At 33.2% G+C, this 16823-nt stretch overlaps 1 protein-coding gene across 1 annotated transcript; it reads left to right on the forward strand.

Moving 5' to 3' along the window:
• Positions 1-9968: 9968 nt before the first annotated feature.
• On the forward strand, positions 9969-14516 carry ALC (basic helix-loop-helix (bHLH) DNA-binding superfamily protein). Its single transcript, XM_078301735.1, has 8 exons — positions 9969-10385; positions 10482-10583; positions 12241-12306; positions 12403-12468; positions 12828-13133; positions 13667-13736; positions 13911-14073; positions 14163-14516. The coding sequence occupies exons 1-8, from the start codon at positions 10266-10268 to the stop codon at positions 14215-14217; spliced, it is 948 nt and encodes a 315-aa protein (XP_078157861.1). The 5' UTR covers positions 9969-10265; the 3' UTR covers positions 14218-14516.
• The last annotated feature ends 2307 nt before the right edge of the window (positions 14517-16823 follow it).

Here is a 16823-nt window from a genome sequence, read left to right on the forward strand (position 1 = left end):
AAAACACTTAAAAGTTTGATATATCTCAGAGGATGGAGGGTTTCTTCCTACCGGCATCAAATCAAATTTGAGCACACTTGATTCGCACAAATAGTGATACGGATCAACGGCTCCGATCGAACATCGGCCGCAATTGGTTTGATTTCTATCGGAATGCCCCTGATTCCATTTGCGTCAACTTTCATCCTGCAACCCGAACATAGCGGGGGTGGTTAAAACCGTCCGATTTACATCAATATTCGTGAGCACTCGACTCAATGTGCACAACTTTTAAAGAATGCCCCCCCCCCCCCCACACACACACAACAAAAAACCGACATGGTCCCTCGATGAACACCAACAAATTATACAGACTGACCGATAATTAATGCATTGAAATTTATACTGTTGAGTTTCATGTTTCTTTCTCCCATTCTAATTCAATTTCTACACACCAAGTCTCACACTTTCCTCTCACCAGTATTGATCATTTATGAGGAGCCAGAGCCAGAGCCAGAGCCAGACTAATCTGCTCTGACTACGAGAGCAAGTTGGAAGGTTTATCACATAAAAAAAAAAAGTTGGAAGGTTTAAGTTTTGCCATCAGTCGACAAATCATACAAATTTAAAGAATGAACGCAGAGTTGAACTGTCAACTGTCAAGCGTCGTACCGCTTAGTACAGGCGTGTTTATCATTAGGCACACAATCAGGCCCCATCCCATATATGTACGAAACAATGTGAAGTTCAAGATCTCTCACATTCAATATCGTCCATGAAAAAACATCCCAGATATTCAATGTGGCCTCTGTAGCATACGCATTTTAAGGTGTGGAATTATTTTTATTTGACAACTTTCAGTCAGCTAGAAAATAAGCTTATGTGGAGATAGTCCACTAAGCATATCTTTTCAGTTAATTCTTTCTATAAAAAGTTAGATTATGGGAGTATACCTAGTAAAGAATATAATACTATTTGGCAATCCAAACTACCACTTAAGATTAAGATTTTTTTTTTTTTTTTGGTTAGTTAGAAACAATAAGATCTTAATTAGGATTAACTTATTAAAGAAAAGTTGGCATGGTTCCTTGACTATCTGTTTTGTGGTCAACCTGAGAGTACATACCATCTTTTTGTAGAATACTCTTGTATCAAAACGTTATGGGATTATTTAGCATCTTATAGTGGATTTCATTTTAATTGTACCACTATAGATGACTTATGGTTATCAGATGCAGGTATTCCTTTTAAAAGATAGGTTATTAATAGAAATGATTACAAGTGCAGTAATTTGGACAGTTTGGCTTGAGCGTAACAAAGTATGTTTTAAGATCACTGCCTCTGCCACAACTAGGGCTATAAACGAGCTGGGCCTCAGCTCAGCTCGTTTATTTTGGCCCCAGCCTGGACCGAGCAAGCTGGACCTAGGTCATTCGAGCCAAAACTCCTGGCTCAGCTTGTGACAAGCCAGCCCGAGCTAGCTCGCGAGCTGACGAGCTGGCTCATTGGGCTTTATTGGGCTGTTATTATACAAATTCAAAAATAAAAAAATAAGAAATCCCATTCAAAAAATTTAAGAAATTGTCCAGCAGGCACATCTTCAAGCAACTAAAGCCATATTATTTCTTCCCAAACCAAAAATACATCAATTTTGCATAATTGCGCCTTTAAAAATGGGACTGGACTTAAAATTATACGGGACTGAACCCTAAATTCACTGTAGCTTAACGAGCCGAGCTGACCCCTGGCTCAGCTCGTTTATTTTGGCCCGAGCCTGAGCCGAGCTGGCTCGTTAACAGCTCGGTCCACTACCGAGCGAGCTGTTAGCGAGCGAGCCGCGAGCTTTTTTGACAGCCCTAGCCACAACTAAAATTTTAGAGACCAAAATGATTGCTTTAACTAGTTTTTGATGTCAGTCTAGAAATGATGATTCATTTTCAAACTTAAACCTCATAATTTCTTATGATGTTAAGGAAATACTAGATCAACTTCGGAAGGAGGAGAAGGAGGTAGTGGGGGTTCTCACATCCATGGCAGAGCTGGACTACACAAGGCCTCAAAACTCCATTTTTTTGCAATTATTAGGGAGGATTTTGGTCTTGGCAGTCCTCTCAGTCCAATGTCTGGCGTAGATAGGGATAATGATGGTGATGTTGACTGGGATCCGTTAGACTGCTAATATTTAGTGTTATATGGTGGTTTTGTATGTGTTTTGCATGTTTTTTGTTTGGAACAGTTCTATTTTGTTGTTGCTGGTTTCTTTTGTTGTTGGGTCATGCTGCTCAGATATATTAGTTGATATTTTGGTGATATATATTTGTAACTGAGATTACGGTTGAGTTTTAGATATCTGCTTTAGGTATCTAAATTAGGGGTGGCAATGAGCTGTTAAAGAGCGAGCTAGGTCACACTCATACTCGGCTTGTTGGTGTATCAAGCTGAGCGAGCGAGTTTAGATTTTAGGTCCCGAGCTAAAACTATTGCTCAAGACCAACTCGTGGCTTGTCCGAGCGAGTTGAGCTAGCTCGTTATTAGTTTGGCAGATTTATAAATTTGTATATTTTCTTTCTTGCTATATTTTAAATTTTCATAACACATCTTATCGATTATGGCTAAAACAAAATAATATTTATATGACTAATTACTGAGAAATGCTCTTAATTCAATTGTAATTAAGCAAATCAACTACTATAAATTAAGTTTACAGCTAAATTCATACATATAAATATATCAAAATCCTAAATTCATACAAATATATTTACATAATAAATTCATGCATACCAAATCAAACAAATTCATACAAATTAACTTAATTGCTTATAATTAATTCACACATATTCCATATAAAATTACTAATCAACTTAAATACAGTCCAAAGTGCAATTGCCATAACACTGGCTATAACATCCATAGATCATAATATCCCCAATCTGAAGTGAACGGATCTGATTAAACTATTAAACTATGTTTATTAAATAGCTCGTTAACGACTGAGCTGACTCGTGCCGAGACAGGCCAAACTCAAACTCATTAATTCTGACTCAAGTATGTAGCGAGCGAACTAATTTTAACTCGATTCACTAACGAACGAGCTGTTGTCAATCAAGTCACGAACGAATACCAAGCGAACCACGAGCCACGAGCTTTTTTGCCAGTAATAATCTAAATCTAACTCTTTTGATTTTTAATAAAAACGGTGGATCTTCAATCAACTACCTTTTAAAATTAAAAAAGTTTGACAACTGTCAGATTTTTCTTGAAGCTTGCGATTCGACTTATTAAATAGTTTTTGTTCTCTTTGGAGTGGATTTATTATTCCTCTATCCATGAAGATGTATGTAACCGAAGCCTTATTGTTTGTAAACTAGAGCATAGTGACAAATGAATTATTCGGGTTCGGTTCGGCGAAATCAAAAATTCGTGATTCGGGAATAATTCGGATATAATTCGGAAATGATTCGGAATTATTCGGATCAGAAATCTCAGTCCTACAAGGGAGCAAAAAAACAAAAACAAAATTGTTTTTGGAAAAATTTCAGAAAAAAATTGTGAATAATTCGTAAAATTTGGGAAAAGTTCGTAAAATTCGGGAATTATTCAGGTTTAATTCGGTCAAAGTTCGGTCAACTGAATAATTCGGCGTTCGGTTCGGCATCACCCCAAAAAAGAATTAAACGGGTATAATTCAGGTATCTTGTCACTATGAACTAGAGGTAAAGATATCGACAAAACTAATTTAACTTTCTGCAGCACATCACAAATAAAAGCAAAATACAAAAGTATTTTATTAATGTTCTGCATGAAGTAAAAACAGCTCTGTAAATACCTTTACACTAAAGTATGCTGCACTGCTCGCTACATAGTGACGACTTCTGATGGCCACAGAGAGTAAGGCAGACCATGAGCAGTTCTCTCGTTCAACCCTTTTTTAAAAAAAAAAAAAGTTAACAGTACAGAGCAGCTTTTTCTCTTTGTGAGTTGTGAGTTGTGACCGTGTGAATAAATAAACATTAAAGACATCCATCTACCTCAGCAGGCAGCAGCTCTTATTCCAATAGAATACAGCCTGCAGTCTGTAGAGCCTCACTCTGCTCCAGAACATACACAACGCTCGGTGCTCTCCAGTCCCAACCGTAAAATATCTGGGTTCAGATCCAGGGGCCTAATCTCTAAAGTAACTCAAATATTTAGTTTCGTTCGGGATCGTCTGATCTCTGATGAGAACGACCTTTTCCCTTTAATATTTGCGCCCGTGTAGATTGCACGGTCTGAGTCAAATCCAAAATTTGAGTTTCTTTAGGGGAACCGGCTCGGCTCAGTGCGGTTCCCTGCGGTGATCATAAAGCAGATTCTCTACGATTCAAATAGACACCAAATTATTTTGGTTCGACACTGAGCTTGCATCGTCTGCATTAACTCAAAATTCAAAAGAGCATCTTTTGAGTTAATAGATATTGGCTGTCTGATTGTAAACGGAGTCCATCCGACGCCTGTCTAAAACATAGGAGTTGTCAATATTAGTGCGCATTTAATTCGACGGATCTTGAAGCTGATCGGACGGTCCATATGTATTAACTCATATGATTCCTTTTTGAGTTAATGCAGAGGATACGAATTCCACTTGGACTTGGAGTAATTGTATCTCATTTATTCTCTACATTAATGCATCATTTCAGTATAATTCAGAACCGTCTAATTAGAATCCAGGTTGATTCGGTCCACGCTTAAGGCGTGTTTGGCGAACGAAGGGGAATAGAAATAAGAATGATATTATAAAAATTTTGAACTAATTTTTACTGTTTATGTGAAAAAAAAAATTCACTATAAACATGTCCTTATTATCCGAACACGTGAATTTTTTTTTTCCCACATAAACAGTAAAATCCGAACATGCCCTTATAATGCACCAGATCCCTTTCAAATCTGTGCTAATATGTAATGAACAGATTATATTTAATGCCAATTGATATGAATTTGTATTGTAGAAATACTCATTTCTGCATTATAGAATGTTACAATCATTATTTTTTTCAGAGAATAATTTATGACAGCAACACTTTATATTCTTTTTATAAAATAATGGAAATCTAAGTTTTTAAATTTTAGTATCTATAAAAGATTTTGAATGAGTTTCAAACCCATAATATTTCACAAGTAGAATATTATCTTTTGTCACTGGACAAAAGTTGATATTTGAATTACTTTGTATTGTTTAGATCACATGAATTTAGATAATTTAATTACTTCATATTTTTTTTTTGTTAATTCAAAGAATCAATTTAAATTTATGATGTAATTATAAATTTTGTTATTGGTTTCTTCTTCTTTTCTTTTTTTGAGTAAAGGTCAGAGGTCAAGCTATTTAATTATTTAATATACATAAAAAAAATTCATCTAAATTTCGAACATACGACTTTCCATACAAAAAATATTATTTTCGTCACTAGATCAGATGTTAATTATGGTTAATGATTTCTTCTAAAACCGGTGGTTCAGATTTACATTCTAAGTTTGTTTTAATAATTACTTGTGCCTAGCTAATTTCATATAACATCACATCAATATTACAAAAAACTGGATTACTGCATCAGCTAATGTAGCACTTTTGATTGTCTGCCTCATTTTAAGTTATGATTTCAACACATTTTATTACTTTGTCAAGTAAAAACTTGCGCACAGTAATTACTCTTTCATTTCACGTGAATATATATCTTATTTGATAGATAACAATGCTTAATTCAAGTTCATTCAACTCAACTAATTAATTTAATCTGCTTTTACGAAATTCTGTTTTGATCGGATTGAATACCAATTGAAACTCTAGCTATTTCGTTAATTCGAATGGAATTATAAATTTACCTTCAAAAGTTCGCTCATAATCCAACACACACATAAAATATATGTCACATTTTATATTTCTTAAAATATTTGTATCTGTAATCGATCCATAGAATGTATAAGCTAATCGCACAAAATGAGGTAAAAGGTCAAAAAAGAGTGATATAATGAAGAGCAGAGTTAAAATGTATTATTGATTTCAATTCTTTTATTATTGCTCTTAAAAAAAATAACAAATATGTTCTTGGTTTTTCAGAAATTCAAAATATGCCCTAATCGATCTACTGTGAGGCGATCCACTTCCATACCCGATCGCTTCACTGTTGAACGATTAGCTATAATTTTTTTTAGAGATGTTTAATATGTGTAGAATGAATATTTTACATATAAATACTAACAGTAATTTAGTCTCACTGCTTCTGTGATTTTTTCTTTCTTTCTTCTTGAATGCTCTTATTCTTTGATTTTGTAAATAGAATATATGACAAAGAAAATATATGTGTGGGAAACTAGAACTGAACCTTGGATATTGTATATAACCATGTATCAAGAAAATATACTTTTGTTATCTTTCATAAAATATTGACCATTTTATTTATTTTTAAATCATTTTTTTGTCATCTTTCATAAATCATAAAAAATAGTAAAAATTAGTATTCTACATGGGCATTATATAACCAATTCACTGAGTTACTTAGATCAAAATTTAAAATTTATACAATAGGTTTTTGACTTACTGTTGTTTTCATAAACATTAATTGCAGTTTTGAGGCCTTAAACAATGTTTTTTGGCAATTCTTAGTGCGCGGGACATTTTGTAAGGTTTCGAGTTTTAGGGTTTATCTTCAAAATTCATATCCCTTCCTCCCAAGCTTTCCGAAAAGTGGTTGAACACTCAAAGCATAGTTTCTATAGAAAGTTATGGTTGGTCAGAGTTCGGTCAAAGTTAGCCCCCTCTGAGTTTGAGCTATTTTAGACAGATGTATTTGAATTTCAAATTGAATGTACATGATATATTTAGCTTTGAAAAAACTCAAGTAATATTTATTTATTTAGTTATACAATATGTTTTACTGTGAAACCAATATAGACCAAAATCAAATAATAAGTGTATCCAAAAAAGAAAAGAAAAGAAAAATAAAAATTATAGAAGCAGTGAGAACAAAATCATTCTATACATATTAAAAAAACTCTAAAAGAAAAAAAATCATAGCCAACCGCCCGAGGGCATTTTTCAATTTTTGAAAAAATCGAGGACATATTTACAATTTTTCATAGCCAATCATAGCCAACCACCATTGGTTTTGTGCCCCAACTAGTGGTTTGCAACTCGGGCGGGTACGGGTACCCCGGGTATACCCGTCTCGGGTACGGGTACGTCTCGGGTACGGGTATACTCGGGTACAAGGGTATTCGGGTACGGGTATGGCGGGTATAATTTTCAAAACCCATACCCTACCCGTCCTATACCCTTACCCGTGTACCCTTGACGGGTAAGGTGGGTACGGGTATGGCGGGTACGGGTATTTTTTTTTAATTTTTTTTTTTGCTGTTTTTTTTTCTGGTTTTTTCTGATTTTTTCTGGTTTTTTCTGGTTTTTCCTGATTTTTTCTGGTTTTTTTCTGATTTTTTTGGGAGGAAAAATCAAATTTTTTGAATTTTTAACTGTGATGAACAGTACTCGGGTATACGGGTATGGGTACTCGGGTAGTCGGGTACGGGTTTAGTCGGGTACGGGTTAACTCGGGTAGGGTAAACTCGGGTATTGGTCTAAAATAACGGGTCCGGTCCGGTTTTTGCCCTTACCCGCGTACCCGAGTACCCGACCCATACCCGGGCTCGGGCACGGGTACCCTAGCTGGCGGGTACGGGCGGGTACGGGCGGGTATACCCTTAACGGGTTTTATTCAACCTCTAGCCCCAACCATACCTCACATCTTTATTTCTATTTTCAAAGTTCAAATAGTCGATTTGAAACATTCAACATAACATCCATATTAAAATAAGCTTAGATATTAAATTATATATTTTTTTGAAATTTATTTGCTATTTGATAGGTACAAAATCACTGTTTTTGGAGGGTTCAGAAATAGTGATTTTGTAACTATTTTAAATAAATAAAAAAAATAAAAAATTTGATTTCTAAATATATTTTAATATAAAAAATAAGATTGAGCGGTTTGAATCGAGTAACTATCTTAGAATGCATACGCCTTCATGTCCCCTGCCACAAATTCCACGCGTAATAAATATGGGGAATTGGGTATCTCGGAAACGGAGATGAGCGTCATTAATTTGTCTTGTACTTGGAACCCTTTTGCAGAAAAATATGAATGGACCAACCTTTTAAAAGCTGTGCCCCGGCCCCCGGATAAGCTATGCCTATGACAAATGTAATGTGTATATCACCTCTTTCTCTTTCTCTCTCTTTCTCTTTATTATTTAATTTAACTGCTGTCATTCTCATTCATAAGAAATAAATTCAACAGCTGTGAAAACTGAAAAGCTTTGAACTTTACTTTTAAAAACTTTTGGAATTAACTTTAAATGACAAGTACAGATTTGAGATGCAAACGGATCGGATACAAAGATCACACAGTAGTAAGACCATATTCGTATTCACTTTTATTTATTTTTTATATAAATTTATCTACACAATCAAATATTAAATAAATATGGATCACGACTATTCAGATACAGATAATAAAATATCAAAATTATATATGTATTTGTATCTGCATAGATATTTGAATATTGAACATCCATATTTAATTTTCAGATTCCAAAATTCAAAGATAGACATAATATCTGATTCGTTTACAACCTTAGTTCAAAGTGTTGAGACTCATCTATTTTACAAGACATATTTATATACATAATTTATTAATTTAGTATGAAAATACAACAACAACAACCAAATTTTGTTCCAAACAAGTTAGAATAGACTATAATTGAAGATAAATACATTGGTGAAAAATTACAACTTAATATTAGTACATTCATTTCCGTACCACTTAATTTTATACTAAATTAATTTATATTTTAGATGTAAACATATTTGTAAAGTATACCGATTCAACAATTTAGGTTTGTCTTATAAAGTCAATTCAATAAGTTTTGGTGTTAAGCTGACAAACAACCGATTAATTTTTACAAACTTTAGTCTTCCTTTGTTTTAATATTAAGAGAGGTCAAATACTTCAATATATCAGCCTCTTTATTGTGTATTAATTTTTAACACTATAATAATTTAATTTTAAAATCTATACCATTTATGTATATATATGAAAGGTTATGAAATTTTAATTTATTTTAATTAGTATCAATTTATTAATTTATATAAAACAAATTAATTGTACACATAATTATTTTTTCCATACATGTAGAGAACATTATATATATCATAATATTAAAGTTTTATATTTTTATTATTATGATTTAAAAAAATAGGACACGTTAAAAATACCAAAACTAAAAACATTTGAGCCATCTCCTAATTTTTGCACTGTTTTATGCAGTTAAGAGTGACGTAGGAACACAACAAGAATTTTTAGCGTAATATGATTGGAAAAGATTAATATTTGAAATTATATAATTAATTTTCTCATATATTTAACTTCGATTACTATTAATTTGATTCAGAAGAGGAACTATACTTTCAAATTATTACGAGAATAAAACGTGAATGAGATGATTCATATATATTTTATATACTACAAATGATGATAATTTTTTTTATAATTCTTGTAATATTTTATTTTAAAATCATATAAAAAATCACATATAAATATATAATTTAAAGAAAAAATAAAAGACACTTTAAAGTTGAAACTCCGCATGTAATATAGTACTTCCACGAGCATTAGCAAATAGCAAGGATTACGAGGTAAACTATAAGAGAGACAATCGAGAAGATCGAAATACTATTCAGAGCCTTTAAAACCAGAATCTGTACCTCTGAATTAACGTACCGTTTGAGTTAATTTTTGAGATCAGAATTCGGGTCAATCCGTCCACGCTTATAATATCGAACGGTCGAGATCATAACTCAAAATTTGAGGTAACGCAGAGGAGACGAATTGGTAAAACCAACTCCACACAAAAAATGTATATAATAAGGCATCTTAAGTTATCAGCAATAAATGCGACCCGTTGCAGAGACTTAAAACCCGTGCTGTGCTCTGCTAGTCCTGCTGTCCTAGTGTGCGTGGCTGCGTGCTGTATGCCTCCATCTCTCTCTCTCTCTCTCTCTCTCTCTCCACCTTTCTCTCCATCTCAGGTAAAGCTAGCCCAAAAGTTGAACCAAATTTGAGATGATAGGTATGGGCCTTAAAGTTGTCTGAAGTCACTCAAACGACTTCTCTTCCGATTAAATTTTTCTTTTTGAGGAAACTTTTAATTTAATATTTGAGCAAAAATCTTTTGCTCTCATTCTCTCTGCCCCTTCCATGGATCACCAAAACAACATCACCAATTTCAAAATGCTTCTATCATCCTTCAATCCGAGCTCTGGTGGCGAGTCCATGGACTCGGATGAAAGGATTCAGCAAGATTTTGACCTCAGCGAGGTATTTTGTGAGAGCTTGCTTGTTGATTTGAAAAATACATATCTTGTATTTGTGTTGTTAATTAAAATGGTAGTTGTTATTTGTTTATGTTTGTAGGATGGGGTTGGTGTTTCAAAAGAAACCGTGAAGACATCTAAGCCGAGAAGCTCCGGAAGCAAGAGAAGCCGAGCGGCTGAGGTTCACAATTTGTCAGAGAAGGTGATTTCATCTTTTATTTTTGCATCAATGTTCAAGTAAAATACTGTTTTAATAGAATAGCAGGTTGATATTTTGTTTTTTGGAGAAATGCTATAGACTGAACTTTGTGCTCTGTGTGTGGAGCTTATCATATCAACCGATTGGGAAAAAATTATTGTGAGAAATACAATTTTGTTTTTTTTTTTATTAAAAGGCCTCGGATGCTATTCATGAGAATTGAACCTGCGTCCCCTTGAGTAATAAATTTAAATAAGGATTTCTGCTCCAGTGATAGGATCTCAAGGGCATTGAAGAAAAATGCAACTTTTTACACTAGATTTACAAAAGCAGATGGTGGGAATGTCTTTCATAAACTAGACATAACAATCACTAGATGGTTCTTTCTGTTTCTTCCAGCCTCAATAGTAATTGGTAGCATTGCAAGTTATTTTATAGACATGCTTTGGATCGGATCTTAAGAGTTCTATGACTATATGACTCTGTTGGAAAACTGTTCCAAATTATTAAAGAATATTTTATAACAAATCATTATACCATGGAATCACCTCTTAGAACTTTATGGATGATCTATGAACACAATTCCAGAATCCTTGTTGTTCACTGCACTATTACCATAATGAACATTTGTGAAATTTACGATGATAAACAATAGATTCTGTATTTTATAGATTGAATTGCAATATTGAGTGAGGCTATGGTAATATGCATATTACGGATCAACCCATGCTATGGACCCAATATCTCTATTTTCCAAGTTCAAAACGTCGATCCGAACCGTTAAACATGATCTCCATATGAAATGTACTCGGACACCAAATTTTACATTAGAATATTTTTTATTATTTTTATATGTAAGAGTGGTTTTCTACCTATAAAAAGTAAAAAACTTCTAAAAAATGTAAATTTTTGTCTTCAAGTACATTTTCATGCAGACATTATGTCTAATTTGGATCAACTGTTTGAACTTTTAAAATAGAGATATGGATCCATAATACGGGTTGATCCGTAATATGCATATTACCATAGCCTCATTCTTGCAATATTATATAATTTTAGAGGAAAACTTCATGTTGTCAAGTAATTCTAAAATCACATAATGTCAATATATAAAAAGAGGCACACCGTGTTGCTATTATATATATTTATTTTTCGGTTTGAAATGTTCTTTATTGTTACCAACATTTTTATGTTGTTGAAATAAACATAAATTAAGTAGTCTGACTGCTAAGGATTCGGTCTCACACTACTCATAGAACTTTACATTCCCAAACCAATCTCATTATGTGTTCCAATTATAAATTATATATTTATAGATACCAAATCTGACAGCTATGCAGACTACAATACAATTTATTAGGGGCAGATCAGAAGTCAATCCAGGGGTGCTTAAGCCAGCCCCATGATTTTTAAATTTTTTAATCATGCATATTGAAATTTAATTGAATCTTTTTTGTAAAGTTTTTTTTTTTTTTATAGTTCAGCTCCCCTAGTGGTTAGGATTCCATTCTGTGGTTGTGGAGACTTGGGTTCAAATTCCAATGTCCACAAATTCATATATTCATAGTATGCATTTTTTGATTCAGCCCCCCCCCCCCTCCAAATCTGAATTTTTTTAGTGCTGCCCCTGTTATTTATGTGTTATTTTCATTGGATACAGAGGAGGAGAAGTCGAATAAATGAGAAAATGCGGGCGTTACAAAGTCTGATACCAAACTCCAACAAGGTAGTGATTTATGCGGAACTTTTTTTCCTCCTTTGATTTTGCTCTCATTATTTATTTATTTATGTACATTTCTATAATAATTACATTTGAATGTAGACGGACAAGGCATCAATGCTCGATGAGGCGATTGAGTATCTCAAGCAGCTTCAACTCCAAGTACAGGTAATGTATTATATTTTTAGTTATTCACTTGGCATTTATTCCTTGAGAGCATGAGTTACATGAGTTAACACTTCATGAGTAACTGCATTGTTTTGTATTGGACTTTTCAATGAATCAATTTTTTACTCCTTTATAAATTGTAAGATCTTGATGTTCATGTCCGTTTTTTGAGATACCAGAATAATATGTTGAATTGATACATAACTGGAAACACGTGTACTATTCAGAGAAATTTATATTCTGTATGTTATTAAACGGTATAATGGAGAGTAGCCTGATCTTTGGATAACCTTTTGGAGTTTAGTGCTAAAATGCTATTTCAAAACAATAATATCATTGACATATATTATCTTTTACAGATGCTATCAATGAGAAATGGTTTGTACTTGGACCCAAATTATCTTTCGGGTGCTCTTCAGCATCTCCAAGCCTCACAGATGCTTGCAGGTGTCTCAGTGCCTCAAGGCGCTGACGCAAGTGCGGGTTTGGATGTCCCACCCGTTAACCCAGATGTGGCAACTCCACGGCTGTTTGACCCGCTAAATCATGCCATGCACCCTCGTCAACCTCTGGTGGGACCCAGTGTTCCAAATTATGGCAACAGCCATGAGCCGTTATTTCATTCTGAGACCTCACAACACTTTTCGATGCCAGTCTGTACTGAGGTAAAATTACTGAAATGGAACTGGTATCATTTAATACCAATGTCTACTGTTAATCAGCTAAGATAAATTATGGGACAATAAAAATGATTTTCTAATTCACAGTTTAAAATCCACTTTCCTAATTTTATTTGGACAATTACACTCAGAATAAGTTTAGAAAGGGGACACCAAAAGCTGAAATTTCGACTGATTCATCACAGTCAGTTCATACCAGTACAGCACTCTATGAGCACCTAGTAATACTTGGCTGACATCATACACAAAGTACTATATTGTTTGGATCCCTTACATTATTGGTTGTACTTGTAAAGACAACTTGGTATTTTTCCTTCTACACTTCAAGTACTTTATTCTTCTCAATTGTGGGTCAAATTATCTCCAAGTACATGATATTATTCTTGCAGAATTTTTAGAGTCCTGTATTGTGTTGTTCAAGCATTATCTAGTTAAAATAATCTACTTAAAAAAGATTACTGTACTAATTTCTTCTGAATACCAATTGATCAGATTTTCCCTGAAATATATTTTTTTAGATGATATTTCGAAACGAGATGTTGTCAACTCAGCAACTTTCTACTGGACAGACATCAGAACGTGCACCTGGTATAAAAATATCTATCATTTATATTTTTTTTATTCTTACAAGTTCAAAAATATTTTTAAATTCAACATGTAAATTTGTCAAATCAGTTAAAAATCTTTGGACTAAGTTGGATTTTCAAATTCAACATTTAAATTTGTTTCTTCTAGTCTCACAATTGGTATTTAATTTTGAAGCGAACGAGATCAAGTCGTCAGATGTGGGCCCATCCCAAAATTTTTTACCTCAAGCATCTCAAATGGTGAACAATGATCACTTCACGGTGGCAAGAAATCAACCACACGATCTGCCTACAAGAAATAATCCTGGAAGCCAGATTTATGTTCAACATTTGCACGGGTAAGTTTTGAAATTTATGATATTATTTTGATAAGTGCCCATGTTTATAAATTTTACTGACTTCTTTGTTGCATCTTTTTTCGGATAAGGTTGCAAAGAGGAAGTTCTGAGGCTGAATTGAAAACTAAATTGAAGGATACTTGAAGCCTGATAATATAGCTTTTTTTTTTTCCAACTTTAGATAAGGCATTGAATTAATGCCAATAATTCTACTAATCCGTGTCATAAGGCTTAGTAAATCTAGTTGTATGTGTTAGAATTTGCTCTGTTTGATTTGGGATTTGCTAGTTTATTACCAAATCCTTAAAAGGTGTATTCAGTGGTCGTTGAAGCTCCGAGTAACAGTATGTAATAGGTATATATTAGACTACCATGGTACTATTGGCGTAAATTCGCTTGTATTATTTAGCCTGACCTAAATATTAACCAATATCTTGAAATAATTCCTTATTATCCTCTGAGGCAACAAAATATTTCCTTTTAGATTCAGATCGTTCGATCAGAATCTGGACCAATTCGGTCCGAGATGGATGCACAGAATCCCTTTAATATTTGTGTAGATTATGCTCGGATGGTTCGGATTTAAACAGGAATAATATGTTAGCTTAGGTGATATGAATTCCAAATCTTGTGCGTTAAGCGTGTTCTAACTTCTAACAAGTAACAATTGATTGGAGTTTTGTATTGATCAAGTGGTAGACGACAAATTAGAGTAAGGCTACGGTGCTATGGGTTGCATAGAGGACTATGGTGCTACGGCTTAATATTCGAGTTTTCAAAATTTTAATGGTCGATCTGAACTGTTCATTTTGTTATCCATATTAATATGTGTTTGGAGATTAAATTGTACTTTTTTGAAAACTTTTTACTATTTTTTTAGATAGGTAGAAAATCACTTGATCTAAAAAATTCTGCACCATTTAGGTATTTGATTTTCTACCTATCTAAATAAATATTAAATTTTTTTCAAAAAATATAAAATTTAGTCTCCAAACACATATTAATATGAAGAACAAGATAAACGGTTTGGATCGATCATTAAAATTTTGAAAAGTTAAATATTAAGTTATAGCACCGTAGTCCTCTATGCAACCCATAGCACCTTAGCCTTACTCAACAAATTATTACCTGAAGCTTTAGTACTTATCAAGTGGTGGAGGACAAATTTACGTTCAACGAGGTAGGTAAGAAAGGACCTGGTCGGAAAGGACATGGGCGGCCCATTATAAGCCGAGACAACACAAGTGCCCATGTAGACTCTGTCAAGTCCCTTTTTTTTCTCTCTAGCAAAACTGCATACATAAATATCAAGATTCTAAATAATGCACTATAACGGTGCTATAGTGTTTTCAGACCATAAAAGCTATGGTACTACCAGCGCTAGCGGTACTATTTGAGAATAACATTGTTTTTTTAACCAGTCTGCTATGACGCGATGAGCGCTATTTAAACCTTTGATAAATACCCATAAAAGTTCTGAATTATATATGAGTAAGGCTTGGGTGTTATGGATAGCATAAGGACTTCCGTACTACGGTCTCACAAATCTATTGGATAAACTTCAAACTTCAATTTAAGTAGTTCAATAAATTGGTTATATAATAAGCTTGCAAGTTACTAATTTTTACTATTTTAGTATTTTTTATGATTTATGAAAGATGACATAAAAATAAAAAAAATTGTCAATATTTTAGACTATTTTTTGTTATCTTTCATAAATCATAAAAAATAGTAAAAAAAATTCTAAAAATAGTAAAAATTAATATTCTACAAGTTAATTATATAACTAATTTATTGAGCTACTTAAATCGAAATTTAAAGTTTATACGATAAGTTTTTAAGATCGTAGCACGGATGACCTTATGCTATCCATAGCACCCAAGCCTTACTCATTATTTATTTCCTCATCCAAAGATTAACAAAATACTTAAATTTCTCTTACTGAAAGTCATTCTTTTAAAATTATAATTAAACAAAAATGTTCTAACTAAAAAGTATCGAGCGGAAGAAATTTACAAAACACAGCTCCATCGAACCATTAATTTGGTGGAGAAAAAAAGTGCACTTTGTCTACTGTCTATTTTTTTCACTCATCCCAATAACTCACAATAGAGGATTCGCATCCAGGACTTCCACCGAACCATTGGTTCCGTGGATCATATAATTTCAAAAATTTCAAGGTCTTATCCCTCCTCGCCTTCCCTACTCACCTCCTTCCAATTTCGCTTCTCTTCTAAAATCATAAATAGCTTTTCTTTAAATAATGAAAAAAGTTAGCTAAAAATGAAGGTGGGGAAATAAATTGTAGTGTTGGAACATAAAAAGAATGGTTTATTTCAAGGTTCTAAATAGCGATTATGCGCTATAGCTTTTAAGGTCTGAAAAAGCTATATCACAATCATAGTATAACTATTGTGTAGCATTATAACTTTTGAGGTCTGAAAAAACTATAGTATAGCTACTGCGTAGCTATAGTTAGCTATTTATAACAACCCTAAACTTTCTGAAAATGGATCAGTTCCATTTTCATTGCACCATTGTTGCAGTGGAAGATAATTCAGTGTGGCCAAGTTTGTTGCACTTGAGTCCATATCAATAAATATTAACTAAGAAACAAGTATATAGAAGGAATGGAATAGTAGTTTTGGTTCTTGATTACTACACTATCCCATTTTATCGCTATTTAACTATTAAATCATTAACTTAGAGTAAAGTAAGAGAGGAGGATTCAAATAAATCATATTTTTCAT

Source organism: Carex rostrata, chromosome 4, assembly GCF_964058835.1.
Source record: "Carex rostrata chromosome 4, lpCarRost1.2, whole genome shotgun sequence".
Classification (NCBI taxonomy): Eukaryota; Viridiplantae; Streptophyta; class Magnoliopsida; order Poales; family Cyperaceae; genus Carex; species Carex rostrata.